Source organism: Lepidothrix coronata, unplaced genomic scaffold, assembly GCF_001604755.1.
Source record: "Lepidothrix coronata isolate B3197 unplaced genomic scaffold, Lepidothrix_coronata-1.0 Scaffold50, whole genome shotgun sequence".
Lineage (NCBI taxonomy): Eukaryota > Metazoa > Chordata > Aves > Passeriformes > Pipridae > Lepidothrix > Lepidothrix coronata.
The window spans coordinates 1,763,447-1,779,100 of NW_016690230.1; the positions used below are offsets into that span (position 1 = coordinate 1,763,447).

Below are 15,654 nucleotides of genomic sequence, written 5' to 3' on the forward strand. Positions count from 1 at the left end.
GGGTATGGGATAAGGAAGGACAGAGGGCCTAGTCCCATTTTGTTTTTGTTGCATGTAAGTCTATCTGCACTGGAAGAGGCATTTTTCACTAGAATGCTTTAAAGCAGATGTCAGGCTATTTTCTATACTTGACGCTTTGTGATTCCTGCTTTGCCTTTTTGTTTTTGTGCTCTATACAGTTTAGAATAACAAAACCTGCATTTCTGTAGAAATGAATTGTTTGTACTTCTTTGTTTTCTTCTACAAAACCTTTAGCCAATTATTTTCTCCATGTTTTAAGAAATGTGTAACTGGGTTATGTATTGTCTGTAAAAGTTGTGAAAGGGTTCAAACAGGACCAAACAGCTCGTTTTGATACCAGTATTATTTTGAGATATTCTTTTTAGTTTTCATCTAGACTAGGAGAATTTGTACTTGACAGCACATAATAGTAGAACTGAAAACTAATGAATTAAAAATCATAATATTAAAAAACCCCAAACCTTTATTAGCTGGTTGTTTGGACCTAAGAGAGATTGTATGTGAAGATTTTATACAAAACTGAAATATTTATCATCAATTAAATAAGAAATAGTGTTTCAAGTAAAAATTAAAGAAAAAATAATGTAAAATCTGGTGGGTTTATAGAATCTTTGTTGTATTTATTAGTTGTGTGTGTACCTTTTATTTCAGGTTGATGAAAAAGCTCTAAAACACATAACAGAAATGGGTTTCAGCAAAGAAGCAGCAAGGCAGGCACTTATGGATAACAGTAACAGCCTAGAGGCAGCATTAAATTTTCTTCTGAACAACAGTAAACAGAAACCCATTCAGGGACCACCACCTAGAGGTAAAACTTGAAAACAGGTGCTTTAAAACAGTGTTTACAAGCAAAGGACTTTGTGTATGGTGGATTACTAATGTAGTTATAGAAAGTGATATCTGCATGTTTTTTTTCTTAAAGTTAGAATGCATTGCAAACCTGAAAGCAAATACTAAGAAAGGCCTCTGTGCCTTATAGTCTTGTCAAAATTTTTGAATTGGAAATCACAGATTGAAATATCCTTAAATGGGAAATACGTGTGTCCTAAAATCAAAGAAAGACATGGGTTGGAAGGGACCTTAAAGATCATGTTGTTCCACCTTCCCCCCCACGGGCAGGGATACCACCCACTAGATTAGGTCACCCAGGACCCCATCAGCCTGGCCTTGAACACTTCCAGGAGTGGGGAATCCACAGCTTCTATAGACAGCCTGTTCCAGAGCCTCATCACCCTCACATTAAAGAATTTCTTCTTAACATATGATCTAAATCTCTTTATATTAAAAATGTTCTCCCTTGTTCTATCTATTTTGTCCATGACAGAATTTTTTAAAGACAGAACATAAAAACATTTTGTAAATCAAATGAAAAAGTGTATACTTTTTTATTTATTTATTACCCATTCACAAAAAACTTTTGATGCTTACAGGTAAAGGGAAGGGCCGAGGCCGAATAAGACCTGAAGATGAAGAAGAGCTAGGAAATGCCAGACCTTCTGCACCAAGCACACTGTTTGATTTCTTGGAATCCAAAATGGGTACTCTAACTGTAGAGGGTAAGTTACTGAAATTAATGTATCTGGAACAAATATTGGACAGCGTTGGTGGAATTCTTTTTCCTATCTATGTCATCTAAAAGGTGATTACTAGAACTTCCTCCACACTCAATCGTAAAAAAAAAAGTGCTTGGAGAGCTGTTCCTCTCCTTTGAAAAAAGGTCAAATAAATTGCACTGCAATGGTTAGATGTCTAAAAGTAAGTAATTTGAAATAAGATGACATAAATCACAGTCTGTTAATGTGATGGGATTCCTCCTGAATCATGACTCTTTGCTCATGATATCATGAGTCTTCCCTGTATTTGTCAGAAATCTAAAATATTCAAAGAAAGTACCTTTCAAATACAAAAGCATTCTGCATTAGCTGATACAATTTAGTAAACTATTCAGGTAATGAATATAATTCAGAAAGCAGGTGTAGGGAATGATGGTTGAGATATATCTTGGCAACTCATTTCACTTACCAAAGATGAATTAGATTTTTACAGTGAACAGAAATTAAAACAGTGGGGGTGTTTTTCACTTACATTGCAAACATTGATTTTTCTTTGGGTACATTTTGTGCTTATATTGAGAGGTTAGAGAAGGCTTTTTTGTGTGACCGAAAGACATTTAAAGGAAAATAATAGAAATAATCCCTGTGCGTTATATAACTTGCTTACTGTCAGTAATTATATAGTACGTAAGTAATGGTAGTTTACCAAGACTTGTGAAATAAGTGAATTGCTTCTTGTAAAATGGTATTATGGATTGCTAGGGGGGACTTCTATGATCTTGGGATTTAGTACGTGTACGTAGACAATAAAGCGTAGTCTTATATCAGTAAAAAAATGGTTTTATTGGTTATATGTATTTCAGTTTATAATCTTCAATGTTGTCTTTTAAAGATAAATACATTTTGCTTTTCTATGTTTTTTCCCCTCTTAAATAAAAATAAAAAGATTCCATAAGTGATCATAATGAAAGACATAATTGTATTAAAACTTTGTAAAGGTTTTGTACTCCTTCAATTGCCAAAGGTTCTGGCATATTTCCTAGCATGACATAGGGTTTTTGGTTTTGGGGTTTTTTACCACTGTGTTGGGGTTTCTTTAGCTTTATCTGAATGATCAATATGCGGTCTGTTGTACTATTCCTGAATCCTGCTTTTCTGAAAAGTAAAACCAAACCCAACTTGTTATCACTTTTGAAGAGTTCAGAAAGTGTTCTAATTATTTTGTGAAATTTTTTTAAGATATTTTTGCCCTTTTTCTTCTGAAAAAGAAAAAGATGTTGTTCTTTGTAATTGGTAAGGCTTTGAAGTGGTTGCTTAGTTTCATGTTGTTTTTATTTTCCTTACTGACTGTGTATAAGCCCATAGGATTGTGTCTCCGTTTCTATGCCAGGTTTTACTTTTGTCTCACAAAGTCTGTTTCAAATGGATTTTTTTCAAGAAATACATAGGCATATGTATTTTGTATTTTTAAAAGTGCTTTTTTCCTTTCCAAATTCGAGGAAAATTCTGCAGTCTGATGAATTCAAACACATCCTTGAAATGATATATTGAAAGTAAATTTTCTACTAGTTTTCTCCCTCTGTGGTTGAACATCATCTCAGTTAAATTCTTAATTATTAGTTGTCTTAAGTTCCATTTAAACTGAGATGATAGGAGTGTTAGAAGTGTTTGCAGAGTGATGTATGTGCAGTGACCACTGTGAACTCTTTCACGATGACATCTGCATCCAACTGTCTGCAGAAAACAGGACATATATATATATATATATATATATAGTACCTTCTAAATTTCATTTGATCCTGTCGGCTGTTAGCAGTAGACACATGTAGTTTCACTTAGAATTAGAAAAATATTGGTCAGAAATGAAAGGCACATTGGGGAAACTGATCGAAATGACTCAAATATGTAATGTTACATAGCCAAAAATAAGGTCTCTTCATTGATTTTCCTGCATAGTAGTACACTAAGGAGAGCCCAGGCTGGCAGGTTTTTCTCCGTTTATATTCACTAAAGCCTGTACTATGCTACGTATAACAAAAGATAGTTCTACATCTTCTGTATTTTGCAGTATTTCTGGCATCTCGCTGTCCTATATGGTCTCTAAAATACCATATTGTTTTTTAGGTATTCGGAGATGGCCTTTGTATAGCAGTAGTGGTTTTAAATAAATGAGAATGTCTCTACTGTTACATGAATGCTTGTGACCAGGAGCATATGATTACCTGGGATGGCTGTATTTATCATTATTGCAAGCATGAAACTTCTGTACACTTCAGACAGCTTGTAATCTCTTCTAAGTGACTGAGAATCTATATAGAAGCCAAAGAACAGAAGGCAGTTTTGTTAAACTGAGATAAATATTTTTTAATTCTGTGCTATGCTGCATTTTCTTCAAAATCTGCTTATGTGATCTGGGGACAGAAAATGTCTGAAAAGTAAAATCTTTTCAAGTACACAGAGGATTGATTTGCTTTTCTCTATGCATCCCTCCCTATTTTTCTTCTATACTGTTTCTAATTGCACCTCAGTACTGTGAAGAATTTCTTAATTCACTTCTAGGTTTGCCATAACAGGAACAATTTGTGAACAGGAACTGCAGAACGGTTGTTGAATTTTTTATCTTTGATTTGGTACCTTTTCATCCTTGGATTTAGACTAAGTAGAAAAACATTTATGAATTGAAATACCTTTGTATTTTTTAGGATGTACTTCTATTCCTTTTTAGAGATAAAATAGCACATTAAATTTCTTGTTGTTTGGTGTTCGTTTTTCTTTTTTTTAAAAAAGAAGTACAAATTAGTTATAAGAAAGCAAGTTGTTAGTCCTTTGCCCCCTAAGTGGTGTCTTGCAATGGTTGTTTATGTTTTATCTCCTTTTTGCCAGTTAATGAAATATTGTTTGAAGTAATTACAGCTGTTGGAAGTATTAAATACCTAACTCCATGATCTGCTAGTTCTTTCAATGTAAAACATAGCGTACAGTAAACATACATTGTTTAAGTGAAATGCAAAGAATTAAACCAAACATATCCATAGGTTTATACTGCACGTTTATTTATTTATTAAGTGGGAATGGTTGGTGGCACCTATGAAAATGTTTGTGTTGAAATTAAGTAGTTTAAGTTTTGGTTGGCAAGAGAATCCTCCTGACTGCAAGAGATAACACAAGTAATAGACAAAATTGCTGTCGACTAGCTGCCCTTGCTTGCACTTGGATTATTTCTGCCACTGAGCACAAAAGATTTTTCCATTAATCTCCTTCTTATATTTTTCTTTTGTTATGAGGAACAATTCATCCATCTTTGCCAACTTAAATAAGTAAACACAAGGTTTATCAGAGAGAACAAAACAGTGCCAAGAGATCTGACTGTAGTATTAAGGAATAATGCACATTGTGCTTTATATATTCCCAAAGAAGTTAAAGGTTTAAAACAAATCAGTAATGCAATACAATATAATTAAAATATATTTATTTCATTTTGTGGTGCCACAATTTATTTGAATATCTGGGATGGAGGGCACTTGGAAAAAAAAAAAAGAGTCTGACTTTTTGGAGTTAGAGCAAATTTACCTTTGGAATTTACCATTTAGTAGCCATGTTTTCAACAAATACGGTGTGCCCTATTGACAAGAGATCCAGATTGAACCATAGTCATGTTTGTTATTCAGCTTTACTTTTAAAATGGAACTTCAGTGGTGTTAATTGTGAATATCAAGAAAATCACTTATATTTGTTGTAGTAATATGTTAGTGTTGGTGACATATGTTAGGAGGCTTGTTTTTTTTATTTTTTCTTTAAATATAAAAGAGAAAAATATAGTAAATTTCATACATTTTAAAGAATAATAAAAAATTATTGTTTTTTGTTCCAGTCCTTTAATTTTGTGAGTTAAAGTTTGTAGTAAATGCAACAGCAGAATGCTTTGGAATTTTTTGTCCACTTCTTCATTTTCACCCTCCTCCTCAACTTGTATTTATTTTGTTTCAACAGAAACATGACCTCAGGTTCCAGTTCCTCAGTATTACTACATTTTAGAAAGACTTATGTTGATATTTATCTAACTTGACAAAGCTATTGAGTAATGGGAATTTCATTCCATGGCATGAAATGTGTGCAAATGCATCATTAATTTTCTTCTAATTATTTAATCTTTTGTCCAGTGTGAGATAGAACATGCCCTGGAGGTAGCTGTCTCCAAGATACACTTCTGTGCAGTTACATAAAAATATTATTCAGTTTGAAAGGAGAAACCCAAGTCATTGCCACCAGTGCGGGAAGGGCCACAGTCTTTGAATTTAACCACATTATTAAACATGATGAAATCCACAGGAGAGAGCCACAGGAAACCGTACTCTTTAAATTCCATTGTTCATGGAGCAGTGCTTTATAAACTGTGTTGACTGAGATTTCCAAGTGCAGCAGATCCTGCTGGTTTCTTGTAATCAAGGGAATGTGATTAGTTCTGTACGGTCTTCTTGCGTCATCACATACAAAAACTAAAATGAGTAAAATAACTGAGTGAGAGTTTCAAACTGACAAATGCTAATCATCATCTTAAAGCTTCACAGCAGATGACAAAAGCCTTGTCTTTAATTTTGAAATGTATTTTTTCCCAGAACTTGTTCCCAAACCTCTGGGTACAGTGATGATGACTGGGTTAACACATCTTGCTGTTTGAAAGGAGCTTACCGAATCTTCTTGTTAAATGGCAAATTATTAATTGCTTGTTATTGCTCTGTAGGAGGCATTACTTTTCTGGGAACATTAGCTAATGATTTGTTGGAGTTGGGGCAAGAAGTAGAAGGAAGGAATAGCGGTTGAAATAGACAATCTGTGAATAGCATCCCTTGTTGCTTAACTTTTTCTCTTAAAGAAACTTCAGAATCCCTTCAGTTGTTTGGTGATCAGCACAAATACATGAAGAATCAGTACTATTCTCATCCCTAGGCTTTTTTTCTTAAATACTGTTGACGAAGTAACATTTACTGTAAGTTGGCAGTTTCCATTTGTGAATGGTTTGTGCTTGAACGTTTAACAGTGGGTTAACATGTCCTGCTCGGTCAAGGCTGTCGTGGGGAAACTTTTAGCACAATAACTGCACCTCCATAGAAAATGTAAGTTTATTGGATTTCACATACCTTAGAGTGGAAAAATGTCAGATGTTTTGTGAGCACCCTGTGTGTGTCACAGTAAAGACACCTAGAAAAAAGATGCTCGTGTTCACTGTTTTGAAATTCTCTACTTACTGTCTAACATATAGTATTATTTTAACTTTTCACTGCTGTCTAAAAGAAATCTGTAACTGACGGATTCAAGACACTTTCAAATCAGCCTGTTACTTTAGTATTATGATCACATTATGTTGGGTAGACAATAGCTAAAATTACTTATTATATGATATGAAATTGAATAGAAATTTCAGTACGCTTTTTCTAGTTATTGAAGAATATGTCTGTGTTTTGTTTTTTCCTCAAGGCTTTAACTAAAGTATAACTGCTCTGCATGCTTTTGTGTTGCAGTTGTATAGAGTCCTTGTATGTACTAGATGCTGCCTAGGTGACTACCCATCTCAGTTCAGGAAGCGTTTATTCCTTTAGACAAAGGGGAAAGGACAACCCTCAAAAGGAAACGTTTAGAGTCTAAGTCAAACCTAAAATCCTGCCACTGAGCAAAATATTACCACGCCCCATCTAGTCATAAACCCATTTCTGCTTTTTTTCTGTTGGAACAGTGACTTTTTTAATGAATTTCATGATAAAAATATTAAATAAGATGGTTTATAATGAAGTATGTTAGAGTTTTATACACATTTTTCTTTAATGGTGTATACAAGGGAGTAAACACTCAGAGGTCATCAAACAGTTCAATCACTTCATGTGTAATTAACATTAGGAATAGATGTAAGAGCTTAGATTGGGAATAGGAAGAGTGGAAACCCAAGCATTTTACTACCAGAGGAGAAGAGGTATAAATTAAGAATGTCATGAGCAAAGAATATTCATTAATTAGCAAGTTAAATCTTTCAAGGCCATAGGAAGTCTAGAAGATGGGTATGTATTATACAGAAGTGGAAAAGTGTAATGAAGATACTTACTGAAAAGTTACAAACTAAACAAAACCATTATTTTCATGAGCTGTTTGTAAAGAAAAAATAAAGAAGTACTTTTAAATTTAAAAGTTTTAGTCTTACAAAAAGTAAAATTTTAAATTATACAAGATTTAGTCACATTTTCATTTTTAAAAAGAAAATGCATGTTTATGAAACTCTTGATTCTTTCTGAGTAGTATATATTTACATATTAATGCATTAAAAACATTATGGGTTTCAAAGTAATAAATTATGCAGTAAGATGTATTTTTACCAAGATCGTGTTCATGCTAAGCCTTATGTATGCTCACGTCACTTTAAAAAATAAAAACACTACATCATTATAGTCAAAGATTTCTGACTTCTAAAAGTTATGCTACATCAGGTATATGTAAAAATAGAGCTAGATTCTTACTACCTAATTTAGTAAATTAAATTGATAAAAATTCTATGACCTATTAATAATAACATGATGTTTGGAAGTATTTTCTATGAAACAAACAAAGAAACAAAACAGGTGAAATCTCTATTTAATTTTAACTCTTACCATGTAGCATCTAATTATGAAAAGTGATACATTTGCTGTCAGGTATCAGCATTCATTGTTTCCAGTGGTAACCCGTGAACTGAAGTTCTTAGTTTTCCCTTCCCACAGGATTGTATGGGAGCCTGAGTGCACAGTCTCACCATGCCCACTGGGCTCATGCAAACAGTATATCCATGGCCAGATGCCATGGATAGACACAGGCAAGGGAACAACACCTTTGCAGTCACCCACGTGACACAAAATTGCTCATGTAAATCACTCTATTGGGTTTGTTTTCCTTTGCTATCATGTTTAAAGTGTGCTGGCAGATCTCATACCCAGCTGCCATCATGCCTGTATTCACTTGGGTCTCTCCTGGTCCTGAGACCCTTAACCTCTGGCATCTCAGATGCCTCTTGTCCAGCTTGTTGGGTAGTACAACCTGAAGTTTGTAGAAGCGTTACACGAGTGTACTTACATAGGTCTGACAACTTTGAGCCCAGACCTGTGGCCTCTCTGGTAGATGGCCTCGAGACCCACGGTCTCTCCAGTATTCAGCTGCCAGGTCCTCCTTGTCCCAGTTGCCAGCTTACTCTGTCTCAAATTTGCCAGTATGTTTAAAAAGACATCCCCTCACTGTAAAACTCCAACCCCAGGAGCTGCCAGCTCATGGGATTGGCTATGAGTTTTAGTTAAATATATAGATATATGGTTCTTTAATACTTTGAGATAGCATTAAGAAAATAGGCCACGAGCTTGTTCCCAAGGAATTTCTTCATTAATTTCGGAGAGTAAATAAGGGGACTTGCCCAAAGTTCAAAAGGACACCACACAAGCTAGACAAAAATGTTCCACTACAATACTGGTTCAACATATACTATTAATCTACAACACTCAAGTCAAAATCCAACCAATTCCACAACACTTCAATCAAGATCCAACCCCTCCAGCTCCAAACCACCCCCAAGCATCAAGAAAGGAGCAAAGAATGAGAAGCAGAGGGAGTAAGAAGAGAGAAGGAGAAGGAGACAGACTATAGCTACCACCAAAGCCTTGTAAAAGACCAGCTCTCACAAGTCCAAGTGTCAGGACCATGACACGAGGCAAACACATGCCCATGGTTTTATCTGCTCTGGTCCCTATGGCCAACCCCTCCAGGGGGGTTCTGTGACCCACCAGCCACTCTGGAGTTCCAGGCCAGGATGAGGGGCAGTGTCCTCGCTGTCCCTGCCAATCTGAACCTGGCTTAGGAGCTGTAGGAGGTGTGGTGTGTTATAGTCTTCTCAGGCAGTTTGTGGCTGACAGCTACTCCGGGGCTTCCCCATGTGGGCTCCAGGGGTCTGCCATGAGGGATACAGTGTCACCCCAGCTCAGTGAGGTTTGACCCATCCCTCCCTCTCCACACACACACACACACACACACACACACGCACGCACACACTCCACACAAGTTGGTTCTGACCCAGTAATAACTGGTCTGGTGTCTTACACTCACACACACAATAGAGAACTTAGAATTTAATAAGGAGAAGAGACAGGTTACAGTGATCACTTGCAGGAGTGTATTGACCGGGAGCCTACTTACTTGCAGCTCTCCTGTTTAATCTCATTTCTTCTTTATTTTCTCGCACATATTTCTCTCAGTTTCATCTCTCTGCTCCTTCAACTTTTCACCTAAAGAACCTATTAAAAATTCCAAGGCTGCCTAAAACCCACCATATTTCCATGAAAAGTTTCACAGATACCCATAGTTACCTTCCTCTCCAGCAGGCATTCTCATCAGTTGGAGTTCTTGTTGAAGCTCTTGAAGGTAATCCTTGAGCAGTTCCTGTTACAGCTCATTGATCAGTCTCCAGAATTCTGGACTTTGTTGCTACTCCTGTTATCTCCATTTTGGCAGCTTTGTTCATTTTACCACTTCTATTTCTTGCCTTTATCTTTTATACTGGATAACTGTTAGCAACTTATTTTTACAGAAAGTTTCAATTCAGATTAGAAGTATTCCTTTTTTTCTCCTCATTTTCTTCCCTCTTCCTTTCTCCATTTTGGAATTCTGCTTTTCTGTCTTAAGTGGCTCTTATTCAAGTGAGTTGTTGATGTTTTTAGAGAGGAATGAGTAAACTCCTGGAAATGCCTGGCTTTTCTCATTCTAGTAGGTGATTTGGTTCTAAGTGCAGCCTACAGTAGTGTATATTTTCCAGTGACTGGGAATTACAGTTCAAATGTGTCTGCTAAATTTTCTGTGTCACAAATACTGCATACATTTCTAAAGGATACTGTTGCTTTATCAGAGTGTGAAACACTACATCTAAAATATGTTCATGTGAAATACATTAACAATGAAATAATTTTTTTCTTTCTAGAACCAAAATTGCAATTTCAGCAACCACATCAAGTACAGCACAAAGTTATGAATACAGAACAGAATGGCATCAAAGAGAATCATTCAAGACACATTTCGCGCAATGACACGAGACAACTGAGGAACGAGAAACCCCCTCGTTTTCAAAGGGATTTTCAGAATTCAAGACAGGCTTTGGAAAGTAGTGGGTTACCAAGAAACAGAGGTCCTGAAAGGCACAGCTCTTTAGAACATTGGACAGATGAAAAAAATAAAAGTGACAGACATTTTCCTAGAAATGATAGACCAAGGGATTTGAGTTATCCCATAGCCACTCACCAGAGTGATATTACTTTCAAAAAAAGAGATAACAATATGCAAAACAGAACAGGAAAAGGAGTGTCTTTCACAGAATTCAAGGAAAACTCTGCTGCTCAAGATACTACAGACAACAATAACCAGAAACGTGGGAAAAGGGAAAACCAAACACACAATTCTGAAAATTTTTGTGATAGGAAGGCACGAACAATAAGTAGTGAAGCCTTTATGGTAAAAAGTGAGCAACATTTTGGTGTTAATAATGACTACCAAAATCCCAGCAGGACTGATAATTTTAATACTGTACCAAATGGAGATACTGAGCATCATCAGAAAGGAAGACGAGTAGGACCTATCAAATCATCAGGACCTGCTACGATCCCATCTTTTGATGATAAAATGTTGTATTACAACACCGGTCCCAAAAGAAGAACGGGTCCCATAAAACCAGAGAAAATATTAGAACCATCTATTCACATGGAGTATGGAAAAAGTTGGAGACCAGGGGATGAATGTTTTGCTCTTTATTGGGAAGACAACAAGGTATGCCTTTGCCAAATGAGAATTGCCTCAAATTGTACCACTAATGTTTTCTTACGCACTTGTAGGAGATATTTAGCACACTGCTACAGAGACATTGTTCGTAGGTGTGCAGTGTGCTTCTTGGATAGCTCCGTGGTCTATTTTTTATATTTGTGAGATATGTCACTTTTTTAAATGCTAAAATCAAGTCCTTGTTTCTCTCATTTAGGTGGAGTTTAGGAAGACTAAGCTCCTCACTGAAGCATTTTACTTAAGTACCAAATATTTGAAGGGATGAATATGGATCTAAGTGCTCATGTTCTTTGCCAAGGAACAAAAATAGTCTTGAATGGTAGATGTGTAATGCGTTTTTCTGGAATAAGTCAACATGCAACCTTTAGTAGCTCAAAGGAAGGTCAGAGTCTGCAGGAACGGGGGTGTTTAAAAAAACTCCCTCTTTTAATTTCAATCATTACAGAAAGGAAACGGCAAAAGGCTTAATTTTGATTAGCACTAGTAGACTATCAGCTGAGGAATTTGTGGAACAAATGATTTATGCTGCATGATAGTTTTGTTTTACTGATATTTTAAAAGTTTAAATACTTCCTTTTCAGCTATTTTTCCCATTAATAAGATTTCTTCTGCAGCAGGACACTTTGCTTTCTTCTCTTTTGCTAAAAAAGTTTTAGACTGTTTTGTTTGATTTGTCATTATCTATTCGGGAGTTCTCTGTCATTCATCTTGGGCAGTTTCTTTAGTTTTTGACTCTTTCTGATAATCTGAGAAGGGAACTACCTTAAATATTGTTGTTCTTTGAGTAGGTCCTATTCACATTTTTTCGGTCTTTTTTTTTTTTTTACAGTCTATTTTTTATATTATTTATTATAAGTGGTTTTCCTTCTTTTGGTCCACCTAAGCTCAGCCCATGACTTTTTTCTCTCCTTTCCTTGTACGATTAAAATAAATGATAAGCCATACAAGTTTTTTGGTAGTGTCAACATATAGTGAGTTGACTCTCTTAAATAGGAATTTGTAGCTTGAGTGGATGGATTAGTGTGAAGTATAATGGCATGTTATTGAATTGTTTCCTATTTTGAGAAGCATACTTGCATTACTGTGAGATGAGTTTTTTAAATTCGGGAAAGTAAAAACTTGCAAAATAAATACATACGAGGTTATCCCAGACTGTTATCTGAAGAGTATTCATCACATTAGAAGGGGTGTGGACAGTAATTAATTTCCTGGTATTTATAATAAATGCTGCTGCTCACATCTAGGACAATTTTGATATGTGATGATACAATACAGTACTAAGCTTAACCATGTTAGGGGGCAGTGATTTCTTTGTGTTCACTAAGATAGAAGTGATTGAATATCTTCAAGAAAGCTATATTTGCATAAGTGTAAAAAAAATCAAGTTTCGTGTTTAGAAAAAGTACTTTTTGAAGGGGCAGTTTTATAATATTTTTGTCATATTTTATTGTGTGATGATTATGTAAGTACATTCAGTGTATATGGCTGGTAAGCACTTACTGATATGTGTATTTTAAGTAAACATCTTACGGTAACACTTCTCTCTATACAGCAGCATTTGTGTTAGTGATGGATTTGTTCTGCTTTCAGAGAAATGAAAACAAGTCTTTTAAATGTTCAGTCTACTTTGATAAGCTGCATATTTTCTCAAGGAGTGTTCTAAATACATTCTACCATACCCTTGCAGTCTACCTTGTGGAAGTTTAAGATACCTGGTTTAATATCTGGTACAAATTTAATTCAAAACATAATACTGTCTAAGACTAAGTATATATATACACAGAGACATACGTATATATGTATAGGAAAAGGTAATTGAAAAGGTAATTGTTAGCTGTTTGTGGTATTTCTGATAATATTTTATGACTTTTGAAAATTTCTCTTTTAAGTTCTACCGGGCAGAAATTGAAGCTCTCCATTCTTCTGGGACAACTGCAGTTGTTAAATTCAGTGATTATGGAAATTATGAAGAGGTGCTTCTCAGCAACATCAGGCCTGTTCATGCAGACACATGGGTATGTCATAACAAATTGTATTAAAAATATAAACTACCTAGTCTGTACAAAGTATGTAACTCTTTAGAAATTAATGCCTACTCATGCAAAGAATGCTACTTGCATGTGTAGAGAAATAGTTACGCGAATACATGAACAAAATCTCAAATTTTAGTTGTCTATATGAAACTTCGTAGAAGTGTATGATGATGTGATATTTTTCCTGTATAATAAATTTCAATTGTATTGTTTGCAAATGAATAATTGATCTGTCAGCCAAACAGTTTTGTGCATGTTTTTTTCTCTTAAAAGTTGTTACTTTATTCAACCCAGTTTTCTGTTTTATTTCATATACATTGTATGTTGTTCTGTAAAGGTTAGGAAGTAGTCTTTTAAAATACATGTTCTGAAGCTTTTCACTTTGTGTGTATGTATTACAAAAAATAGACATCTGTATCACTTTATTTTGTATCAAGATTTTATTCTTGTTTCAATGATTTCTTCTTTGCCAAATATTGTGGTAGATGTCTATGCCTCAAAATGTGTTTTACAAAGTTTAGAATGTATTAGCCTTATAGAAATTGGAAATTTCAAAAGGCTTTATTAATCAATGTCATGGAAACAGAGATACATTTTGATTTAAAAAAAATACTAGGATTACACAATTCTTTGCTGTTTACTCTTATTATAAAAAGCTGCACAAAAAACCCCAAACATATTTGCATATTGATTCCTTAATGATGAGTTGACTGTGTTAATTTTAATTTCTTACCTCTTGGTCATATAACCATGCTACTACTGCTGCAGAGGCTGAACAGTCAACTCCTGTTTCCTGCCAGTGGTCTCTTGACATGTACTATTGTCTGTAGCTCTCAGATGCCCTAATGACCTCTGAGATTGCTTTTTTGTACTTAAAAAGATATCTGAAGTTCTTCCCAGCTGATGCATTGCTGTTTCTATTAAAATTTACCCTTTTTTCCCCTTCTTTTTGTCCTGCTAGCTGAGCTGTAAGGTGCTAGTTACTTACTGTATGATTGTACTTACTTTGACCCTTTTACAGGGTTAATAATCAGCCTTTGGTTTTGATTACAGTTTTGAGGAGTGGCTTTTATTTTACTTTAACCCTCTGAAAGTTATCTCTCACAGTCTAAGAACTTGGACTAGTATTAAGTTGATCCTAGTAGTGAGGTGCCAGCCTGAAGCAGTGGTCATTTTCCCTGCCTTTTCTGCCGATATCTGACCACGTGTTCTTCCTCATCCCTCTCCTCACATGTTGGGTCATCAGTCATGTAGCCACAGGATGAGTTGAATGAAATGGATCACTTTTTTGTTCCCCCCAGACTGTTTGTTTTATTTCACAGTTAGTTTGTTAAAGCTGACACAAAATGGTGGGACCATGTATGGAAAGGGCATTCTGCCACTAAGTATTGTAATCCTAGCATCGTGCTGCATCCTGATCGAGTCATTGAGGCTTCCTCTGTTGTTACTGGGGAGAAATGAAGATTTTCCAAGGACTTTCAGTCCATTTAGAAATGAAAGATACCCTTCTCAAGGTTCTTTGAATTGCATTCAAACATTCAGACAACTAGATTTTAAATAATTACACAAGATAAATAAATGCCAATCGTACATCTTCACAGTAAACAACTTTCTATGTTTTTGATTTTTTTCTGATGAATTACTGGTTTGTTGCTAGAAGGTCCTCGCAGCTATAGGATTTTTGCTGAAGAAAGTTAATTAGGACCTTGCTCTTCACTTTGTGTTTGGATACTAAGTCTAGTCCTCTTTTATTTGTAGTATTTTGTCACCCATTGGAGTCGTGCTCTGATACTCAGATTTGTCTTTTAAGCTGAACACTGTTGGTCAGTTTCTTTGTCTCAGTGTTCATACTAATATATAAATGTAGACAGCATGCATAAATGCAAAATGAAGTTCTCATGCTGCTTAGTACTTAATTCTTTGACATAAGATTTAAGTAACTTTATGATATTTCCTTGTTACAAGAGAACAAAGCAGATTTTAAACTGACTTCAGTAATTCTTTCATTGATCGACGTTGTTGTCACCAATGAACTTGCATTGTTGGAAACGTTATGCTGATTTTTATTTCAGTCCTTCCAGATAATTTTCAGATAGCTAAATAAAGCCCCCTGGGAAAATGTTTTTGCAGGTGCTGGGGTCCATCAGTGCTGGTCACTTTTTAAACGTTACCTCCTAAGGGCACAGGAGCAGGCAATTCCCAAATGTCAGAAGTCAAGC

General features: G+C 35.3%; 1 protein-coding gene across 3 annotated transcripts in view; it reads left to right on the forward strand.

Annotated features, from left to right (window-relative positions):
- The window catches only part of TDRD3 (tudor domain containing 3), a 100,279-nt gene that overhangs the window by 61,151 nt on the left and 23,474 nt on the right, over positions 1–15,654 (forward strand). For all 3 annotated transcript variants that reach the window (XR_001874911.1, XM_017815371.1, XM_017815372.1), the window contains 4 exons: positions 673–829; positions 1,452–1,577; positions 10,552–11,390; positions 13,292–13,417. Coding sequence is in view for 2 of the 3 variants with exons in the window: in XM_017815371.1 (XP_017670860.1) it covers positions 673–829; positions 1,452–1,577; positions 10,552–11,390; positions 13,292–13,417 (1,248 nt within the window). In the remaining variant the exon portion in view is untranslated. The remainder of the gene's footprint in view (positions 1–672; positions 830–1,451; positions 1,578–10,551; positions 11,391–13,291; positions 13,418–15,654) is intronic.